This window comes from Eucyclogobius newberryi, unplaced genomic scaffold, assembly GCF_026437365.1.
Source record: "Eucyclogobius newberryi isolate DKJ021-1_F unplaced genomic scaffold, fEucNew1.0.hap1 SCAF_19, whole genome shotgun sequence".
Taxonomy (NCBI): Eukaryota; Metazoa; Chordata; class Actinopteri; order Gobiiformes; family Gobiidae; genus Eucyclogobius; species Eucyclogobius newberryi.
Window position 1 is genome coordinate 26005782 of NW_027315823.1, and position 17814 is coordinate 26023595.

The 17814-nt window shown below is 39.7% G+C and overlaps 1 protein-coding gene across 1 annotated transcript; it reads left to right on the plus strand.

Annotated features, from left to right (window-relative positions):
• Nucleotides 1-915: 915 nt before the first annotated feature.
• On the plus strand, nucleotides 916-17267 carry rbm6 (RNA binding motif protein 6). The gene is made up of 21 exons (XM_072452472.1): nucleotides 916-1044; nucleotides 1489-1558; nucleotides 1671-3090; nucleotides 3176-3265; nucleotides 3339-3408; nucleotides 4006-4079; nucleotides 6540-6614; nucleotides 7728-8007; nucleotides 9075-9229; nucleotides 9440-9559; nucleotides 9799-10029; nucleotides 10734-10812; nucleotides 10903-11000; nucleotides 11965-12411; nucleotides 12963-13106; nucleotides 13187-13252; nucleotides 13328-13552; nucleotides 13633-13707; nucleotides 14103-14221; nucleotides 14298-14358; nucleotides 16695-17267. Exons 2-21 carry the CDS (start codon nucleotides 1506-1508, stop codon nucleotides 16779-16781), a joined length of 3969 nt encoding a protein of 1322 aa, XP_072308573.1. The 5' UTR covers nucleotides 916-1044; nucleotides 1489-1505; the 3' UTR covers nucleotides 16782-17267.
• Nucleotides 17268-17814: the final 547 nt, after the last annotated feature.

The window sequence follows — 17814 nt, forward strand, 5'->3', positions numbered from 1 at the left end:
AACACTCCTGTTATATGGACAGAGAATATTGCTATAAAATAAGATGAAGATAATAAGATGATTGTCAAAGTATTGCACATGAATATGACAGTATTGCACATGAATATGACAGTATTGCACATGAATATGACAGTATTGCACAAATTGCACATGAATATGACAGTATTGCACAAATTGCACATGAATATGACAGTATTGCACATGCATATGACAGTATTGCACATGAATATGACAGTATTGCACAAATTGCACATGAATATGACAGTATTGCACATGCATATGACAGTATTGCACATGAATATGACAGTATTGCACAAATTGCACATGAATATGACAGTATTGCACATGCATATGACAGTATTGCACATGAATATGACAGTATTGCATATGCATTTACAAACAGTTGTGTTTTATTAGCCTAAAACAAACTGTCTTTCTGTAAATTGACTAAATAAAAAAAAACGAAAATAAAAGTTATAAAAAGAAGATAAGATCACAATCAAATAAAGTTGATCAAATACAATGGATCTTTTTGAATGAGTTAACCCCTGGTATGAACAAAATATTTCCATTTGAATTATATTAAATTATAAAAATGTTTGTGTATATCAACTTAACAGCCCTGTATGAACTTTTTTTTTTCCTTTTATAAATCCAAACACTTTAGTTAATTGGTGCAGGGCATAAGAAGGCAGCTTTTGATTCATAATGGTACATTTTCATAATGTGAAAGACAAGATTCAAATTAACTTTGTTTGCATTATTGTTTCAATCATCAGATAACTCCAGAAATGATAGAGATTTGTTTTTGAAACGTATGTAACCATAACCACAGATGAATAGTGCAAGAATGTGCTAGTACCGTGTTTTCACCGCTAAGTGGCAGAAGCACAAAGTTGTGCCGGGTCTGACTCCAAAAGAAGAGCGTCCGCCCCCATCTTTGTTTTGCGGCAGAAGCTCCGTTAGCTTCTTTAGCATCTTTAGCATTAAGCTACAAAAAATACTAAGGACGGTTGTCAATCCAGGACACTCAGAGTAATCAAGGTACGTCCTAGTTCAACACTTGACATAATGGGAAGTTTAGGCGTCATACTGAGCTTTGCAGTGATGTGCCGAGCCTGTTTGCCTCAGTGGCGCAGTGACACCGGTGCTCAGGGTTTGGCTGCGTCACATTCATGGATCTGCCCGGATACTTTTTAACCTTAATGTTTTGAATGATCATATGAATAATCAGATCTCCAGACTCAATGTAAATAAAGACTTGAAAAGTAATCAACAGATTTGTGTTACGCCTACGGGGATTTGTTAGAGGTGGTGAATGTTTGATTTCAATGCTAAGGCCTTTGTCCCATTTCCCACAATTGCATGCATTTTGTTTAGAAATTGACATAAATCTCAAATGTATTTCCTTACCGCTTATAGTTATGTTTGTCTAAACCCCATCATACTTATAATGTCGGATTCAAGCTTTATCTGCCTGTTCTGCAGATCTGTGTTCGGCTAAAATGTGGGATGGACCTGGGCCTGGACCGAGACGACGGGGAGGACCTCATTTTCGGTGAACAATGTTATTTGCTGTTGGAAGTGAACGCAGAAAAAATAATATGGTAGATGTGCGTTCGTAATTTATGTTGAGTGCCATATTAACTGTTAATTTGCGCACATTGCAGTGATCACCATGACGACTACGGGGGCAGGGACCGCCCCATGCCCGACTACAGAGGCAGGGGTGGCATGAACATGGGTCCAAGACATTTTGACATGCCACCCATGGACATGAGAAGAATGGATGGCCCACCCATGAGGGGGCATGACAGGGACCCTCGGGGCATGGGTGGTCCGGGGGGAAGAGATTTCTTCAGGCGTGGTGAAGAACCAGAGTTTGCTCCTGGAAGACAGGTCGAGGTTAACTTTAAGGAGAGGTTCGCGTACACTCCTGGTTTTGGAGAGGAAGGGAGAAACCCTGATGACATGGATGCCAGGAATATGCCCCAGCGGGAACCAGGAGGTAGATTCATGGACATGGATAGAGAAGGGTTTCAGTTTGAGCGGTCGCCATTTCACAGTGAAGGGAGAAGAGGGTTTCCCCCAGATCGAATGGACAGAAAGGACAGATTTCGAGAGGGACGAGACCGTTCCCCGATGCGCCACAATGAAGGTTTTGACATGGATATGCCTCCACATGAGAGAAGGAGGATGGACATGGACAGAGGACGTGGGAGATCAGCCTTTAATCCTAGAGGGGGATTTGATTCCGACATGGATTTTAGAAACCGCCCTGGACCAATATCTGACTTCAGAGGAAGAGGTCCGTCTCACTCTCCACCGAGGTTTGGAAATGAACCCATCCCTCACGATGACCGAGGAGGACCAGAGTTTGCACCAGAGGACAGTGGTCCCCAAACCACAGACGAGGCCGCTATTGATCCTGAGGGCGACAGTCCGCTAACGGATTTTCGGTGCGGGGAAGAGATGACGCTGGCTGAAGAATGGAAACACCGCAAAGAAAAAAAACCTTTTATGGTGAGTTCGAAAGGTTTTGGTAGCACAAATGAACCCAACTACCCTATGGACTTTGGTAGGAATGAAAATATTAGAGATTCATTGCATTTTCAAGAAAGAAATAAGATGCCAATGGATTACCCAGCTAATGATTTAAACTTCCCATGCAGAGATAATTTCCCCCCTATGGATTTACCTGGAAAAAAGGGCTCACCAGACTTTATGCCTCCACTTAATGACCTGCTTAGTCGAGAAAGGGGGAAAAAACCTTGGCTGGAGGACAGGGATCTTGAATATAGACAGCCACCACCAAACCTAGTGAAGACTCAATCTCCACATGAGCTACACAAGCCACCTGAGAGTTTCAAGGATGTATCATGCAGCCAAGCACCTCCAAGTACAAAGTCAGATGAGGACACTGACCTGAGCAGCAGCAGCGGACCGCCGCCGAGAGACCAGGACTACAGAGACGTAGATTATCGAACGGAATCTAGAGCCTTTGCTTTCAAACCTGAGATGCTTCCCACACCCGACACACTTATAAGTAAATCTGCTGCACCAGAAAGGTTCATTGAATCTGCTTCACAGGTATGTACAATTATACAGTTGTTTTTACAGAATGGATCACTTTTCTCTTTTTTGTAATCAACATTGAACACACATTTTCTCAAAGGATCAAGACTACAGGGGTGCAGTATTTGAGGACCCGGTTTCCAATACATTGTCAATCATGGGTATTCCAAAGACTGCCACCATGGAACAGGTAGATCGTTGATAACATTAAAGAAACGTTTAATGTAAAGTGAGTACAGAGCTTACAGTTTTATTTTTTGTAGATTTTGGGAGCCTTCACTACTCCTGATGGTGTTCTGCTTCAGGGAATGAAGATCAAGACAGTTGTTCCAGGTAAGAGTTCTTCCAGAGCACTTCTGTGTGAAACGCACGATCGCAAACACCTCGATACTTCGCTATTCGACTTTCGATTGTTATTCTCGCAATATTTTTAATGTTTGCAGTTGCTTTTGTTTATTGTGTGAACATGGGAGTATATGGGATTCCCACTTGGTGTGAGGTCTTTGTGTGAACTTTGTGGCGTCACAAAAGTCATGAAAAATACTGGTCTTCCAGCATCAACATATTTTCACTACTAGCTGCTTAAATTGAGCACCTAAATTCTGCATTGTTGGTGCTCTTTTACATGTAGTAATTCCTTTCTGAACAAGATGAAACTTCAGTTTTTGGTAAGGAGATGGCAAAAGCTGTTATTTTGTCACAAAGGAACATGCACAGTTGTCTGTTGCAACTGTCCTGAAAAGTTATCTATGCAAGGTATTTTCAAGTCCATCACAAAAGAAAGCAGACCTAAAATCTAAGGTGAATATGTTCTTGACAAAATATAACAATGCGCTCATTGTCGATCGAAGTCTGTCTTCTATGTCTTAGTGACTGTCTTTACTGGAATTGACTAACAAAGACCATCTGTATTTCAAATGCTGTCCCCAGGTTACAGCTACGATACTGCCATTGTGGAGTTTTTAAACCCTGAGGATGCAGTCCACATCATGGAGTCCAACAAGGTGGCCCATCCTCATCATTCTGCGAGGCTGTCTCCACCTGGAAACGAGGGGTTGAGAGGGCTTTGGGGGGCGAGACTGGGCGGGGCATACTCTATTCTTTGAGAAAGAAATGCACTAATCATTTGAACCCAAAAACCACTGAAATAGCTGTCATGTTAACAACATACTCTGTTCACCAGAACTAATGGGAATATGTACAACTGTACCAACTGGCCATCCCCATGGCAAACACTGTAAATCTTTATCTATTTTTAAAGATTGCTACCCAGTTACATAAATTTGGGCTTGATAGGCAATTAAGCATCAATCGAAAAAGGGGTAGGGATGATTTAATTATTCGCATTTCTATAAAAACAGGCTGTTTGTGTTTGTACCACCGTTAAACTGACGCTGCTCTAATTGCATTAAGACTTGCATTAAGGTTTAAATTGCTTGTTGGGATTTGAAAGCACTGCTGATTCATTTTTGAGTACTTTGCTCTTAGGTCTCTTTTGCTTTAAAAAGAGCTGTTATATTTGGGATGTCTTTGTTCGCTGTAGAGCGTACACTCTGCACTGTGCAGTTGCAGTGTTGAACCTAGACCTTTGACTTGCCCTTTTCAGTCTTTCTTTTGAGAAGTTATTTTGCTACTTGTGGCTTCAATCAGATGTGACATGGAAAATTCATTGTGGAAATTCAAGGCTTCATCTATAAAATGTTCTTTAAGGTGATGAGGGAGACTTACTGCATCTATTGTTTTATTGTGACCTTAAAAATGGTGACAATTGAGTCTTGGTTTTAAGTGGAGCTCCAGTTCTACTTGACATGAGCAGTGACTTCAGAATTGATACTTAAGTTTACATTGAGAGAGGTTATTTTGACTTTTCTCTGCCCAATGTAAGTGTTTTGTTTCACCAACAAATTGTTTTGCTGTTGTTGCTATAAGATTAAAAAGGCAGATGGATGATGCCAGCAAGATGCAAAAACAGGCAAAGAATGAACGTTGCGACTGCAATACGGTTCTATGAATCCTGAATGACCACCAGAGGTTGTGCTTTAAGCACTGAATGATTCCTTTTGCGCATGTGTCAGTAGGGATCAAGTTGAACTCAAAGGAACTTTTGATGGTAATTATTAAAACGCCTTTTTCTTCTAGGCAATAAAAATAAACATGTCTCTGATGAGCCTTCTTCAGGGTGCATATCAAGATTAAAGGGGATTTCTGTTGTAGCCTTTTTAGTACCTATTCAATAAGCTTTCTTTGGATATTTGGGTGAAATAAGACATTTATAGCCTAGGTGTGTTTTTGGCTCCAAGGAAAATGCATCTAATTTCTTTCTGTTTAATGATGTCTACTATTGGAATTCTCATTTGGTGTCAGTGGGCTGCACTGGGAGTCTATAACTGCTAGCTTGTGTATCTGTGAACTAATTTTACTGGGCCAGTATATAAACTTTCTAGCAGACATCAGGTAATGGAGGTAATATTTGTTGACATTCATACATGCATAAGTCAATGGTGGAGGCTTCTGTGGAGTTTATTCCGAGCATCGTATCCTTCTCATATCTTAATAATGGATGAAAAAAAAAAAGTTATGTAAAGTGGCGAGTGTTAGGGGCACAAAAATGAGAAGGCAGCTAAGAAGTGTCTCTTGCATGTGGTCCTACTGCCAAACTAAAATAAACCATTACAGGAAAGGCTGTAGCTCACTCATGTTTTCAGTGTAAATGTGCTATTTCTGGAAAGGTCAGTAATGGCCAAAGACCTTCACACATTGTCCGGTTCCAGAAGACCACCTGCATTTGGAATGTTTGGTTAGAACCATTTTGCAAGCGCGTAACATTTATTTGTAGAGCACTTTGTTGTGGATTGATTCATAAGGATAATTGTAGCTCAATTGAAGGGACATTTACTCAGATGTAGAAAGATTGTTGGTCTAATACCGGGCGGTATTATTATAAGTATTACCTTAAGTTGCTCATTGTGCTATGTATGATTGAAGGATCCTTTACAAGATTTAGGGACGGAAATCGGTGTTAATATTGACCACCAATTTTAATTTATTTTTAGTTTTGACTGAAATTCTATCTAGTTGACAAAAAACAGAAAATATGCATAATAAATTTTGCACAGATTTGTTGGTTGGACGTTGAGCTTGTATGTGGTTTGGGGCTTGGGGAAGAAGCTTGTATATTTTTTAAACTTGTCACTTTTATTCAGTTTTGTTTTTATTAATTTAATAAAAAAATAAATAAAAAAATGTTAAATATCTAGTTTCTCATAAAAGACTTTGATGATTTATTAACGTTTTAACTCTTAGTGAGGTTTACTGTAAGCATAAACCAATATTTACTTTGGCTTGTTGCAGCATGTTTACCTACAGTTAAGTAGATTTCTTATATTAAGGTCCTAGTCTACATTATAATGAAAGGCTTAGAGTTGTCTTCTAATCCCGAAGTGACTGGTCTGGTTTCGTTTCAGGGTTCCCTAAAGATTGGCTCTAATTTGGCTTCTATGAAGTTTGTCCGGCCGGAGGACTGTAGCAGAGTGCCTCAGGTGAGTGTATTTACTCGAAATTCCCATTCAATTCACAATTAATGGTCAGAATATAATTTACCAATTCATAAAAAAAACATTTGCGCTAAATATGTCTGCATAACTGTGAATGATGATGAATGTGGTGTGGAACACTTTCTGCTGCTAAAGACTGGCCTTGATACTGAATGACTTGCAGAGAAAGTAATGACTTTGGTAACACTGGGCACATCAAGTCCTGTTTCCTAAAGGAATAAATAACCTGTCACAGTTTACATTGATTTATATTATTCATTTGCATAGACTGAGTGGACAAATCAATCTTAAACTGTTGAAGCTAATCGCGGCTAGCAGTTATAACGGCCAATTTGGTGCCGAGTTCTATATTTGAAAAAAAAGTGCCCGTTTCATGGCAACCACAGAGCCATTCATCCATTAGCAGCATGATGCATGAATATGGACTTATGATGGGTTTTCTAATACGAAATGTTGATATCAAAGACCCTGTTGACGGTTGCTGCTCAAACTCTATGTGAGCTCACTATTTTTATAGTTTGCAGCTCAAGCTTCATGACAAACTAAAGCTTTTTATGTGGCCTTGTGAATAGAATCAGTGCATTCTAATTGTATTTATCTTCACACAGTGTCCAAGGGCTGTCAGCTCACAGCAGCTTCCCTCTGTCCTGTTAATGCTTTATTACCTGTGTAAAGCGTTGTTACCTGTAGCTCCTGATTGGTCCAAAGCATTTTGCACTTGTTGGGATTTTTGTCTCAATGAATCTCATCACACAAGTTTATTTTTTATTGTTAGGTCCCCATTAGCACTGCTTTAACGCAGAACAAATATTTGCTATATAACTTGCTACTTCCACTCATTTATACACTATGTCAATTTATGGGGCAGGGTTTGACAGAATGGGTGCTTGCCTTCAAAGTGCAGTGCTGCTCTCCACTATTCTAGCAGAATTGGCCAATTTTGGCCCTCTATTGACATTGAAATCAATTTGAATGAATTAATATCCATGACATCAAATCTACTCCTAGTAGATACCTTACCACAATTTGCAATCATTATGTCACAAGATTTGTTTTTCACATACTGCTTAACGTAGCCCTAATCTCTGTGCTTCAAAGGATGTCGATCATACCTTTCCTCATGATGCTGAGTCACATTTGACTAGACCCAGTGCCCCTCCAGAGGAGCTGAAAAGCACTCTAAACGGCTCTGCTCCAGGACTGGCCCCAGACGAGAGTAGCACAGACCAGTGGCAGCGCAGCTCAGACCTGACACCGGAGGCGTGGCAGCAGCAGGTGGACCAGCTCCAGCAGCAGGAGGACGTGCCCCGGGAGCCATGGACCAGCCAGCAGCCTCCACCACAACATCTAGCTCAAACAGACTACGGAGAAAGCAAAAGTGTGTTTTTTTAAAGTAATAGTGATGCACTAGTCTTTCATAGTCACTTTTTATTAATTCATGCCATACTCTGTGGCAGCCCTTGGGTAAACGGCACTGTCAGCCCCTCTGACCAGTCACTCGCACACCACATTCATACTTGGCAAAGTTTCTTGTCTAAGGACACAATGACGGTTTGCACTAGAGCAGGGATTTCCAAACTTTTCACACCGGGACCCTCAAAATAACTATGAAACCAACCCATGACCCCCCCCCCCACAGGGGGGAAGGCAGAATGTTGTGATCCTTCACCTAATCAGCTTCAAATACTCGTCATAACAGCAGATCAAGCCAAGAAATCAAACTTTTGTTCAAGCCAGTTAAATTCAGACTTCTTCACTGTCCTAGAATGCCGTAGAGCTGCTAAAATAGGCCAAAGTACGTCTGACAGCATCACTATTTTAGTTAAAGGCGCAATGGACGATTTTTCGGCGATTTGAGAACGCAGGTGGAAGTGCGCATGCGCACTCCCCCGTGCGGACTGATACAACACACACATGCGTTTGTTTATTAGCCCGATGGATCGCATCACATCCCTCGTCTCCTGTAGATTTCAGTCTACTTCTGAGACAGATTGAACAGTCTTTCTCCGTCTTCATTTTGTCCCGTACACTGAGGGAACTATATTATGATAGATCAATGCGCTTAGACACGCGGAAACGTGGGACGAGCCACACACGGCTGCAGGTGAGCGGTAGGTGTCTTTTATGATTGATATGTGGCAGGACTAATTGGCAGTCCACGCCACGAGGAAATAAGACTCAGATTTGGGCCAAAAAAATTGTCCATTCAACCTTTAAGGTTCGTCCCTTGCCCAAACCATAATGCTGCACTGTGATTTTTCTGCCACACTGCGGCTCAAACTCAACAGTGGAAGGCGGACCAGATGGATTCTCCAGAGTTTGTGAACTCACAAATATCGTGAGAATTCATCTGGCTGGCCAGGTTAGCTATTGGCCCAGTGATGCTACAGATGTAATGGTCTTACTGCTGCTTTAGGGTTAATTTTTTAAAATTCTTTTCCACAGCCCTGATAATAAAGTATGTGAAGCCCACCACAACAGTAGAGACCATTCTGAAAGCCTTGGACCCTTATGCCTATCTGGATGAGAGAAATGTCCGAATTGTCAAGGCTAAAACGGGAAACAAGTGTTTCTGCTTTGTCGACATGGAATCACATGAGGTAAAAACACACAACTGTATAAATATATTGCATAATTAATAATAATACAAATTATATTGCGAATTATAAATTGTTTTTGAATTCCTCTAAAAGAACCGTTTCACTTTTTTTTTTAAATTAAGTAATAAATTATCTAGACTTTAACAAAAATAAATTAAATAGTAATTTAGCCTCTCTATTTACCAATTGCATCTGCGTTTCTTTTTGCAGCAAGTGAAACGTCTTGTTGAGCTTCTGTCCAAGCTCAGGCCCGTGTATATCGACGGTTTCAGGGTTTATGTTGAAATCGCCAAACCATTGAAAAATCCTGCACAGCCCAACTCAACCTGGGTAAGTCTGTTTTTACTCACCGCCTACTCGCCTTGCACTGCGAGCTGGATTGTTGTGAGGTTTGAGATTTCCACTCTCACAGCAAGTTGAATCTTAGCTTAATTTTGAAATCTTTTAATAATTGGAATGCCATTGTTAAGGCACATTGTAATCTATTATATTTATATTTTGTCCTTTTTTGCTCCGGAGTTGGCCTCTTTCGTCATCATTCATATTACAGTTCTTACTTTCTGTTGCAGCCACCACCACCAGCTAAGCCGCAGCAGCCGTTCATGCCTCCTCCACAGTACATGCCGCCCATACCTCCACCTGTCACTGCACCCACAGAGATGCAAGGCAAGGCTCCCCTGACACTCAACAGGCTATTTTTATGTGCGTTTATTGCTTCTTATTTAGATGTTCTGTCTTCAGGTGGTGTGATGCTCGTCACCCCAAATCTGCCTCTGCCGTTAAACCCCAGCATGAGCCAGGTGAGGGATTGTCTTTTATTATCCCTGTAACAAGGGCTGCCATTGGGCACTTAAGGATCTTCTCAAAATGGGTTGAAGCTGAAAAGATTAAATTTTTTTCGTCTCTCTCTGGACCCCCTCCCCCCCTCAAAAGACTTAAGACTGGCTTCACTTAAAATTGTACGTGTTGATTAAACGATAGTAGCTTGATAGACCCTGCTCACCTCTAGTGAACATCCCTGAACATCCTTTGGTATGTTTATCAGTAGAAGTTATGAACTCTCCAAATAATGTTTACTCAATCCACATGGATTGAGTAAACAAACAACCCCCCCCCCAGACGAAAAATATTAAGTCTTTTCAGCTTCAACCCATTTTGAGATGATCCCTTATGGAAAATGGGTTTAGCAATAAGATGTGTGATTTTATTCTCTGAGCCAGATCTAGTTCACATTCAGAAACCGTATCAATTGAGAGATTTGTTTTGCAGTTCATACTTCAAATGAAGAATCCCAAACAATTCAGACCATGTTTGTAGAACTCAAAGATACAAGTTTGGTCAGACATTTTGTTGCCTAAAGTATTGCTACTTTATCAAATTGATAGTGTGTTTGTCTTTATCAGGCAGTTAATTATAGCAACCCTTCAAAGAACAATTTTGAATTCAATGAGTTGTTTTAGCATTCCATTTATATCGGTTCTGCCTTGTGTATGTAATCCCACAGGGACTCGGATATGTTGACACTCCAGTTCATTTGCCAATTGAACCAGTCACTGCAAAGCCACCACAGCCCAATTTTTATGGTTCGATCACACTAATGTTAAGAAAATGACAAGATGAGATTAGTGGTTAGTGTAACCATTGCGTTTTTTTCTTGTTTTTTTTTCTTTTAGTTCCAGAGGCTCCAGATGTGACTAACTACTTGTATGATGCCACTTCTGGCTTTTACTATGATCCAGAGACGACACTGTACTATGACCCGAATTCTAGAGTAAGATTACGCTTTATTCCTTCAATACCAAGTGTTTGTTTGCATTTATGGATGTATCTCATATCACATACAATTGCATGTATTTTAATGACAGTTTAATCTTTATAGAGGTTACCACATGTTGACGACCTTGAGGTTTTTCTTGTATCACCAAATAAGAATTAATCAATCAATCAATCATGATATTAAAACATGTATTGATAAGATCTTCACCATTTAATTATGTCTGTGTAATCCCTCATTCGTCCAGGAGTGTTCCATTGTAGAAAAAGATTCAGTTGTAGTCATACGTTTCAACACTCATCCGAGAGTCATTCTCAATCTGCGAATCAAGACCGGGAACTCAGATATTTATCCTAGTCTACTACTCCACACCTTTTATCAGGAGGTGTTTTTGGTTTCACCAGAAACTAACCCTCTTAGTTTACTATCAAACCAGCCTCTTTAGTAAATAGTGTTAGTCCAGATAACTACAACTGAATCTTTTTCAAACATTTATTTCATAAACTCATTCAACAGACCTACTGTATTAACAGAACCATATTAACATATTTCTTTGGTATAATTGATGCCAGTCAATAATATTTTTAATCATCTCATATTGACCGCTGGCATTTGTGAGATGCCACAATATATCAACTGCTTCAAAACAAACTAATTCAAAGGTGCACTATGTAACTTTTCTGGTGAGGCCACCTTCTTGTCTCCATGGAGATTATATTGCTTAGTCTATCTTGTATTTACTCAATAACAATTGTTTTTATTGCTAAAATATACCTTTTAAAACATGTGGCTCGTCACAGATGTGACCTGTAACTTGTAAGATTGAATGTCCTGTGGAACATTCCAGGATAAAAAGTTACATTGTGCGCTTTTATCTTTGAAAGTCATACATTATTAAAAAAAAGGTATTTAACAAGTGAATATTTCTAACTATACATTTTTTATTGTTTTTTCTACCTAGTATTTCTACAACGCTGAAAACCAGGAGTATCTTTATTGGGACCCTACGCTGAAAGTCTACATCCCGGTTCCTGCAGGTCAGTCTGCAGATGGACATGCTGTGGGCATGACTATGATGGACCATGCCATTCTGTCCAACCCAGCTGCGGACGCCCCTCTTGAGATGAAGAAGCCACCGCCAAATCCTCACATAACGCACACTCCCCAAGTCCCCCACACGCCCCTCGCTCCGCAGACCTCACAAATTACACATGCCCCGCCTGCCCCAAATGTGCCACAAGTGCCATTGTCCGCCCCCATAGAACCCACCTCAGCCCCCACTGTTGCCCCGGAGCCCGTCACGGCACTGGCACCACCTGCACCCGCATCTCCGCCTCAGGACATGAAGGAGGATGAGGAGGGCAGGAAGGACAAGGATGATAAGCCAAAAAGTCGGGCTGCAGTCAAGGTATAGTTATGGTTTTAATAAAGAATGCCGTACTACATCACTGGGAAACCTGTCGAAAAATAGCGTAGAGTATGAAAAATCTGTTTCGCTGGGTTTGATTTAGGGTTTAGGGCAGTGAAGTTTATTGAATGAAAAGTGTAACATGTAACTTTCTGGAGATGAAAAGTCATTCGCATGATTCCATAGAAATGGAAATGTAAAACATTCTATCAGAACATTCATATTGTGGAATAGTATAGCTAAAAGAAAAAGATTTCCATGGAGACAAGCTTTGGTTAAAAAGTTGGGGCTTTAATCAAATTGGGATCTGCTTTCAATTTATCAATGATCTGCTTGTGCATAAGCAACATTAAAAGACACCGCTGAGCGCATACTTTAAACGTTTTGGAAGAATAAATTGTAATTTTCTGTGGCATTGGCAATGAAGTTTGAAGCTTAAATTTGTCTTTAATTTCTTTTATTTATTGTATTGTCACTCAACCTTGGTATGGTTTTTAAAAGACCTTATACATTTGAATATATAACTGTAAATTTGTGACATTGTTTTTCAGATCATGAAGGATATGGAGAGGTGGGCAAAGATTCAGAATCGTCAAAAGGACAGTGTCCGTACCCCCTCTTCTCATTCGAGGGGTGACGATGACCGGAGGCAGTCCAAATCTGCTGACGCCGGTTTTGCAGTATTTGAAAGAAAAGTGGGTGATAAAACTTGGATGTCCCCATAAAATGTTTTTATGTAGTTTTGATTTGATATTTTTGTTTTTACCTTTTGTAGATAACAGGAGGCAGTGAGGAGCTGTTCAAGATGCCCTTTGCCCCTAAGAAAGATGAGAAGTCAAAGGTGTGATTTCCTAACAAAAAGCGAGTTTGAAATGTTATTCTTTTTTACTATTTTCTTTTTCGTTTCGTTGTCTAGCGTTCAATGGGGTCTTTGGGTGCACTAGTGTCGGACTATGGAGCAGGCAGTGATGAAGAGATGGAGGAAGACAAGGACGAGCCCAAAGCCTCTAAAAACAGTAACTCCTCGGAGAAGGAGGACCGGCTCACGGACTGGAAGAAGATGGCCTGTTTACTGTGTAGAAGGCAGTTCCCAAACAAAGACGCACTTGTACGGCACCAGCAGCTGTCAGACCTGCACAAAGTTGGTTTTGTTGTTTTGTTTGTTTTTTTCCACTGGCCTAAAGAAAGTGGTTTCTAATGATTATAACATTTGCATAACAGCAAAATATGGAGATTCACCTCAAGATCAAAAGATCAAAGAAGGAGCTAGAGGCGCTGGAAAACCAGGAAAAACAGGTACTGATGCGTTTATAAATTGGCTTGTTTGTAGTCGGGGCAGAAATACTTTTAACAAGGATAAAAGTAATGTTGGAAGCATTGGAAAGTGAAATTAAACTAGGTTTAATGGATGTTGTGATGGAGGAGATAAAAATGCAGATGATTGGGTTAGAGATGGAGGATATTTAGTGGCAAAAGTTGGTATGATGCCAGTACATTCAGACAATAAATCAAAATATATAGTTAAATAACTACCCAATGTTGATCAATGTTTAATCAATTATTGTCTTAATCCTCTAAAACAATACTGTACGGGTTGCTTTTTTTAATCTTTTTCAATCACACTTGGAAACAAGACTTTAGTATCTAAACCAGTGACTTCAAAATGTAATAATTCAAATTTGCCTCCTCAGTTAAATGCACAAGTTGGACCAGTAGCCACCAAGTCACCAGAGGTGAAAAAGAGGAAACCGCCACCATCACCACCGCCACTACCACCACAGCTTCAGGACGACTGGGCCAGCAGCTCCAGGTGAGGGGCCAATGTAATGTGAACATTGCAACTGTATTTAGTGATCAACGCTAATATCATTGTTATTTATTTGTAGGGAGCCAAAGACCCAACTGAGTGATAGACCTGGATTAGGAGCCGTTCCCGCCCCCGTACAGGTAACTCTTAGACTTTTGATACTCTACAAGCTGAAGTATTTTTTGAATGAAGGTGCAATAACTTTAGGCCATGTGAATTTCCCTTGTAAGTCACCTGCTTGACTTCATGCATATAAGTTTAATGCTATACAGTGGCACATCCCAGGTCAATAACATCTCTGTGGAGACGAGCAGGTGATTGACCCTCCTTCAGAGAAAGGTTACATAGTACAACTTAACAGTAGGAAAAATGGGGGACATTGTGTTTGGCTAGTTGATCTACATAAGAGTGAAATGTATAATTATACATTATTTTTGGCTTTTCATAAGTGCTTTTAAGAACTTTATAGCTGAATGATTCTGTTAACAATTTATATTTTATTTATATCTAGATCTAACAGACCTGATGCGAGATGGCGGCCGTGAGGCTTGCCATGGTACAAGCTCTGCTTCTGTATTTTTGTATTTATTTTGTTATTATCAAAATGTAAATTTGCTTTGCAAGTTTATTTGTTAAAAAAAAAAAGAAATTCAAAGTGCTTTACATAATGTGCATTAAAATCACTATAAATTTAGTTAGTTATATTTATATATGTAGTACATATAAAACTATAACTACAAACTTACAAAGTACAAATGTTTTGAAATTGTATTGGTTTTGGAAATTTAGAATTATTTTGTTGTTGGATATAAATGTATAAATCAAAAGATCGGAGATCTAGCATATATTTTTCTTTCAGAGGGGTATCTCGCCCTGCCCACAGCTAGTTCAAAAAAGTAGTTCCAGCTGCTTCTGTAACTACATCATATTGGTGGTCCTCATTGAGCCTGAGCCCGCGGTCACTGACCACGATGCACAGGCCACACGCAGAGCATGAACCCACCAGGAAAAGGCACTTTGCTTGTTTACATTGCAGGTTTAGGACGCAACTGTTGCGGCCACCGTTACCAGCTTTGATCCTGACAAATGTGCGATTGTTAAAGAACAACAATTTTCCATGCAAACCAAACAGGAATGCCCACTCCGCCATCTGCTTCACTGAGACCTGGCGAGACTACGCTGTCCCCGATCTGGCGTAACACCGCGATGTCTTACATCAACCTTTGTTTGGATATGTGCGTGCCCACCAAAATAATAAAGACCAGCAGAATGCAGTAACTTTTATGGATGGGCAAGCAGACCTGGACTGTTCATCAATATTAAGTGGATAATAGAAAAGTGAAATTAAAAAAGCTATTATGTGAGGGTGGGCTTTGTCTCCCGTGTGAAGGGCGGACGCACTGTATGGGCGTATTGTATTGTATTGTCTGTATTCTTATACAACATCTAATCATTGGAAACATTAACAGAGCCTTAGCTACAAACAAATACTCTCTAAAAGATGTTTTTTAAGTCTGTTGAAACTTGGTGCTGCTCCTCTGCACATGCTCGGTTAGAGCAGAACCTGCAAACATCCTTGATTCTCACAGGTTTATTCAGCGTGGTTTGAGCATAGATCCATGAGTTTGAGGCTGTGTGGTCCTCAGAGCATGTGCAGACCTCTAAAAGAAGCTGCTCTCCGCTCTGGTTCTAAAGGCTCGTGTTAGAGAGCGGAGCAGGAACGGCCCTCTGAACACGGCCACAGACTGATCCGCTGCGGGAGAAGAAAAGCCATGCTTCCTGCAGTACTGCCCAGCGGCCTTTAGCGGCCAATTCGTAACAATTCCTGGTTCAAGACATTCAACTCTTGTGTAGGACAAAGAACTGCACCTAACTGTATTATCAATTTAACGGTGCCACATACAGCCATCAGGGAAGCCCAAACTAAATACACTCATAAATTAGAGCAGAAAATGGCATCAAATGAATCCAGAGCCATTGTGAGACAAATTGAAAACTGACAAACTATTGATGAAAAAAAAAAAAAAAAAAGCTCTTCACCCGCACCCAGACTTTGTATACAACATTTATATTGTCAGCTCGGTCTCCTATCCACCCTCCAACTCCTTTTATTAGTCAGGAGGAGGTGGAGTTCTTTATTTGCATATTAAACCTTTCTTAGTCTGTGTACGCTACCTAAATCATATCAGGACAACATCATTCCCATTCCAAGATCCAATCAATATCCTGCCTAAATGATTACAGATTGATTGCTTTGATATCAATCCTTTGAGCGGATTGTTTTCACTCATCTGAAAAATGACCATTTCTCCGTGTATATCGTGCCAGTAGATCAGTAAACGATGGTGTAAACTTGGCTCATGGCACCAAACTGCAGCCTCTGGAGTCCCCCACATACACCTGCATACTCCATTATAGATTTTATTTTCATTCTTTTGATTATGGTTAATTTTATGGTTGTGTCTTTGTTTTTCAGAAAAAGAAGAAAAAGGTGTACAGTCATGCCGCCTATAAACAAGCAGTACGCAACGCCATGTTTGCCCGATATAAGGAACTGGAGTGATGCAGCAGCTTACATTGCCAAAGTGACACTACTACAGTATATGTACAATAAAAACTATGAACTGCCATTGCACCTCGATGAGATCAGACTGACTTCTCTGTCTGCACCAACTCCGATGTGAAATTGAAGTGTTGCAAATAGTGCTGCATTAACTGAAATACTGTTAGATTTTGTTATGAATTATGTACAGAATGTGTCATCAAATGTCTTTATTTTTCAGGCTACATGAAATTGTGAACGTGTCCACTGTTTTTTCATATGATTCTTTGTCAAGGCTGGTTATGATACTGAAGTTTTGTTTTAGACTTGAATTTTTCTTTTTTTTACATTTTTCATTTTTCATTTCAGGGCTTTGAAAATGACGATTTTAAGTAAAAAGCTTGACCTACTTTCTGTTGTAAGTGCTTTTCATTATGTATATTATGCAATGTAAGGTTATTATTGGATCATGTCAAGGGGTTCATTTGTTCACAATAGGAATAAGTATAAATAATTCCCAAAGCTTTTCCTGACCGCCACCATAGAAAATATATTTAATACAAGGTGAATAGGAAACAAATCTTCAATGTAGAGAGCACTTACAACTATTAAGTTTTGTTTTTTTAAATTATCATGTGATCTATTTAAAAAAAAAAAACATGCATTTATGTGTTAACCTTTCTAAAATTACCCATACTACTATACTGTAGGTCAAATCTGGAAAATTGATATAGCAAGATTTAAATGTCTTGCTTAATTTCGTTGGCCTTGGATTCAAAGTATGTTAGAGCTCTTATTTTGCATTTGGGCAAACTAAATCTTACTGAAAACTGGTGTAATCAAATTTAACAGCTCAAAGAAATCACGCATGGAAATGGGTAGGAATAATTAGTTGAAAGCTCAATTTCTATATTGGAAAGTTTGGTGTATGTAGATGCTACTTTAAGGGCTTTGAGAAAACTATAATAGTTACAATGTCATGTACATCTATAGATGGAAGTTTTTTTATTATTAAATAATGACATACTGTATTTAGGTGCAAATTGGACAATGT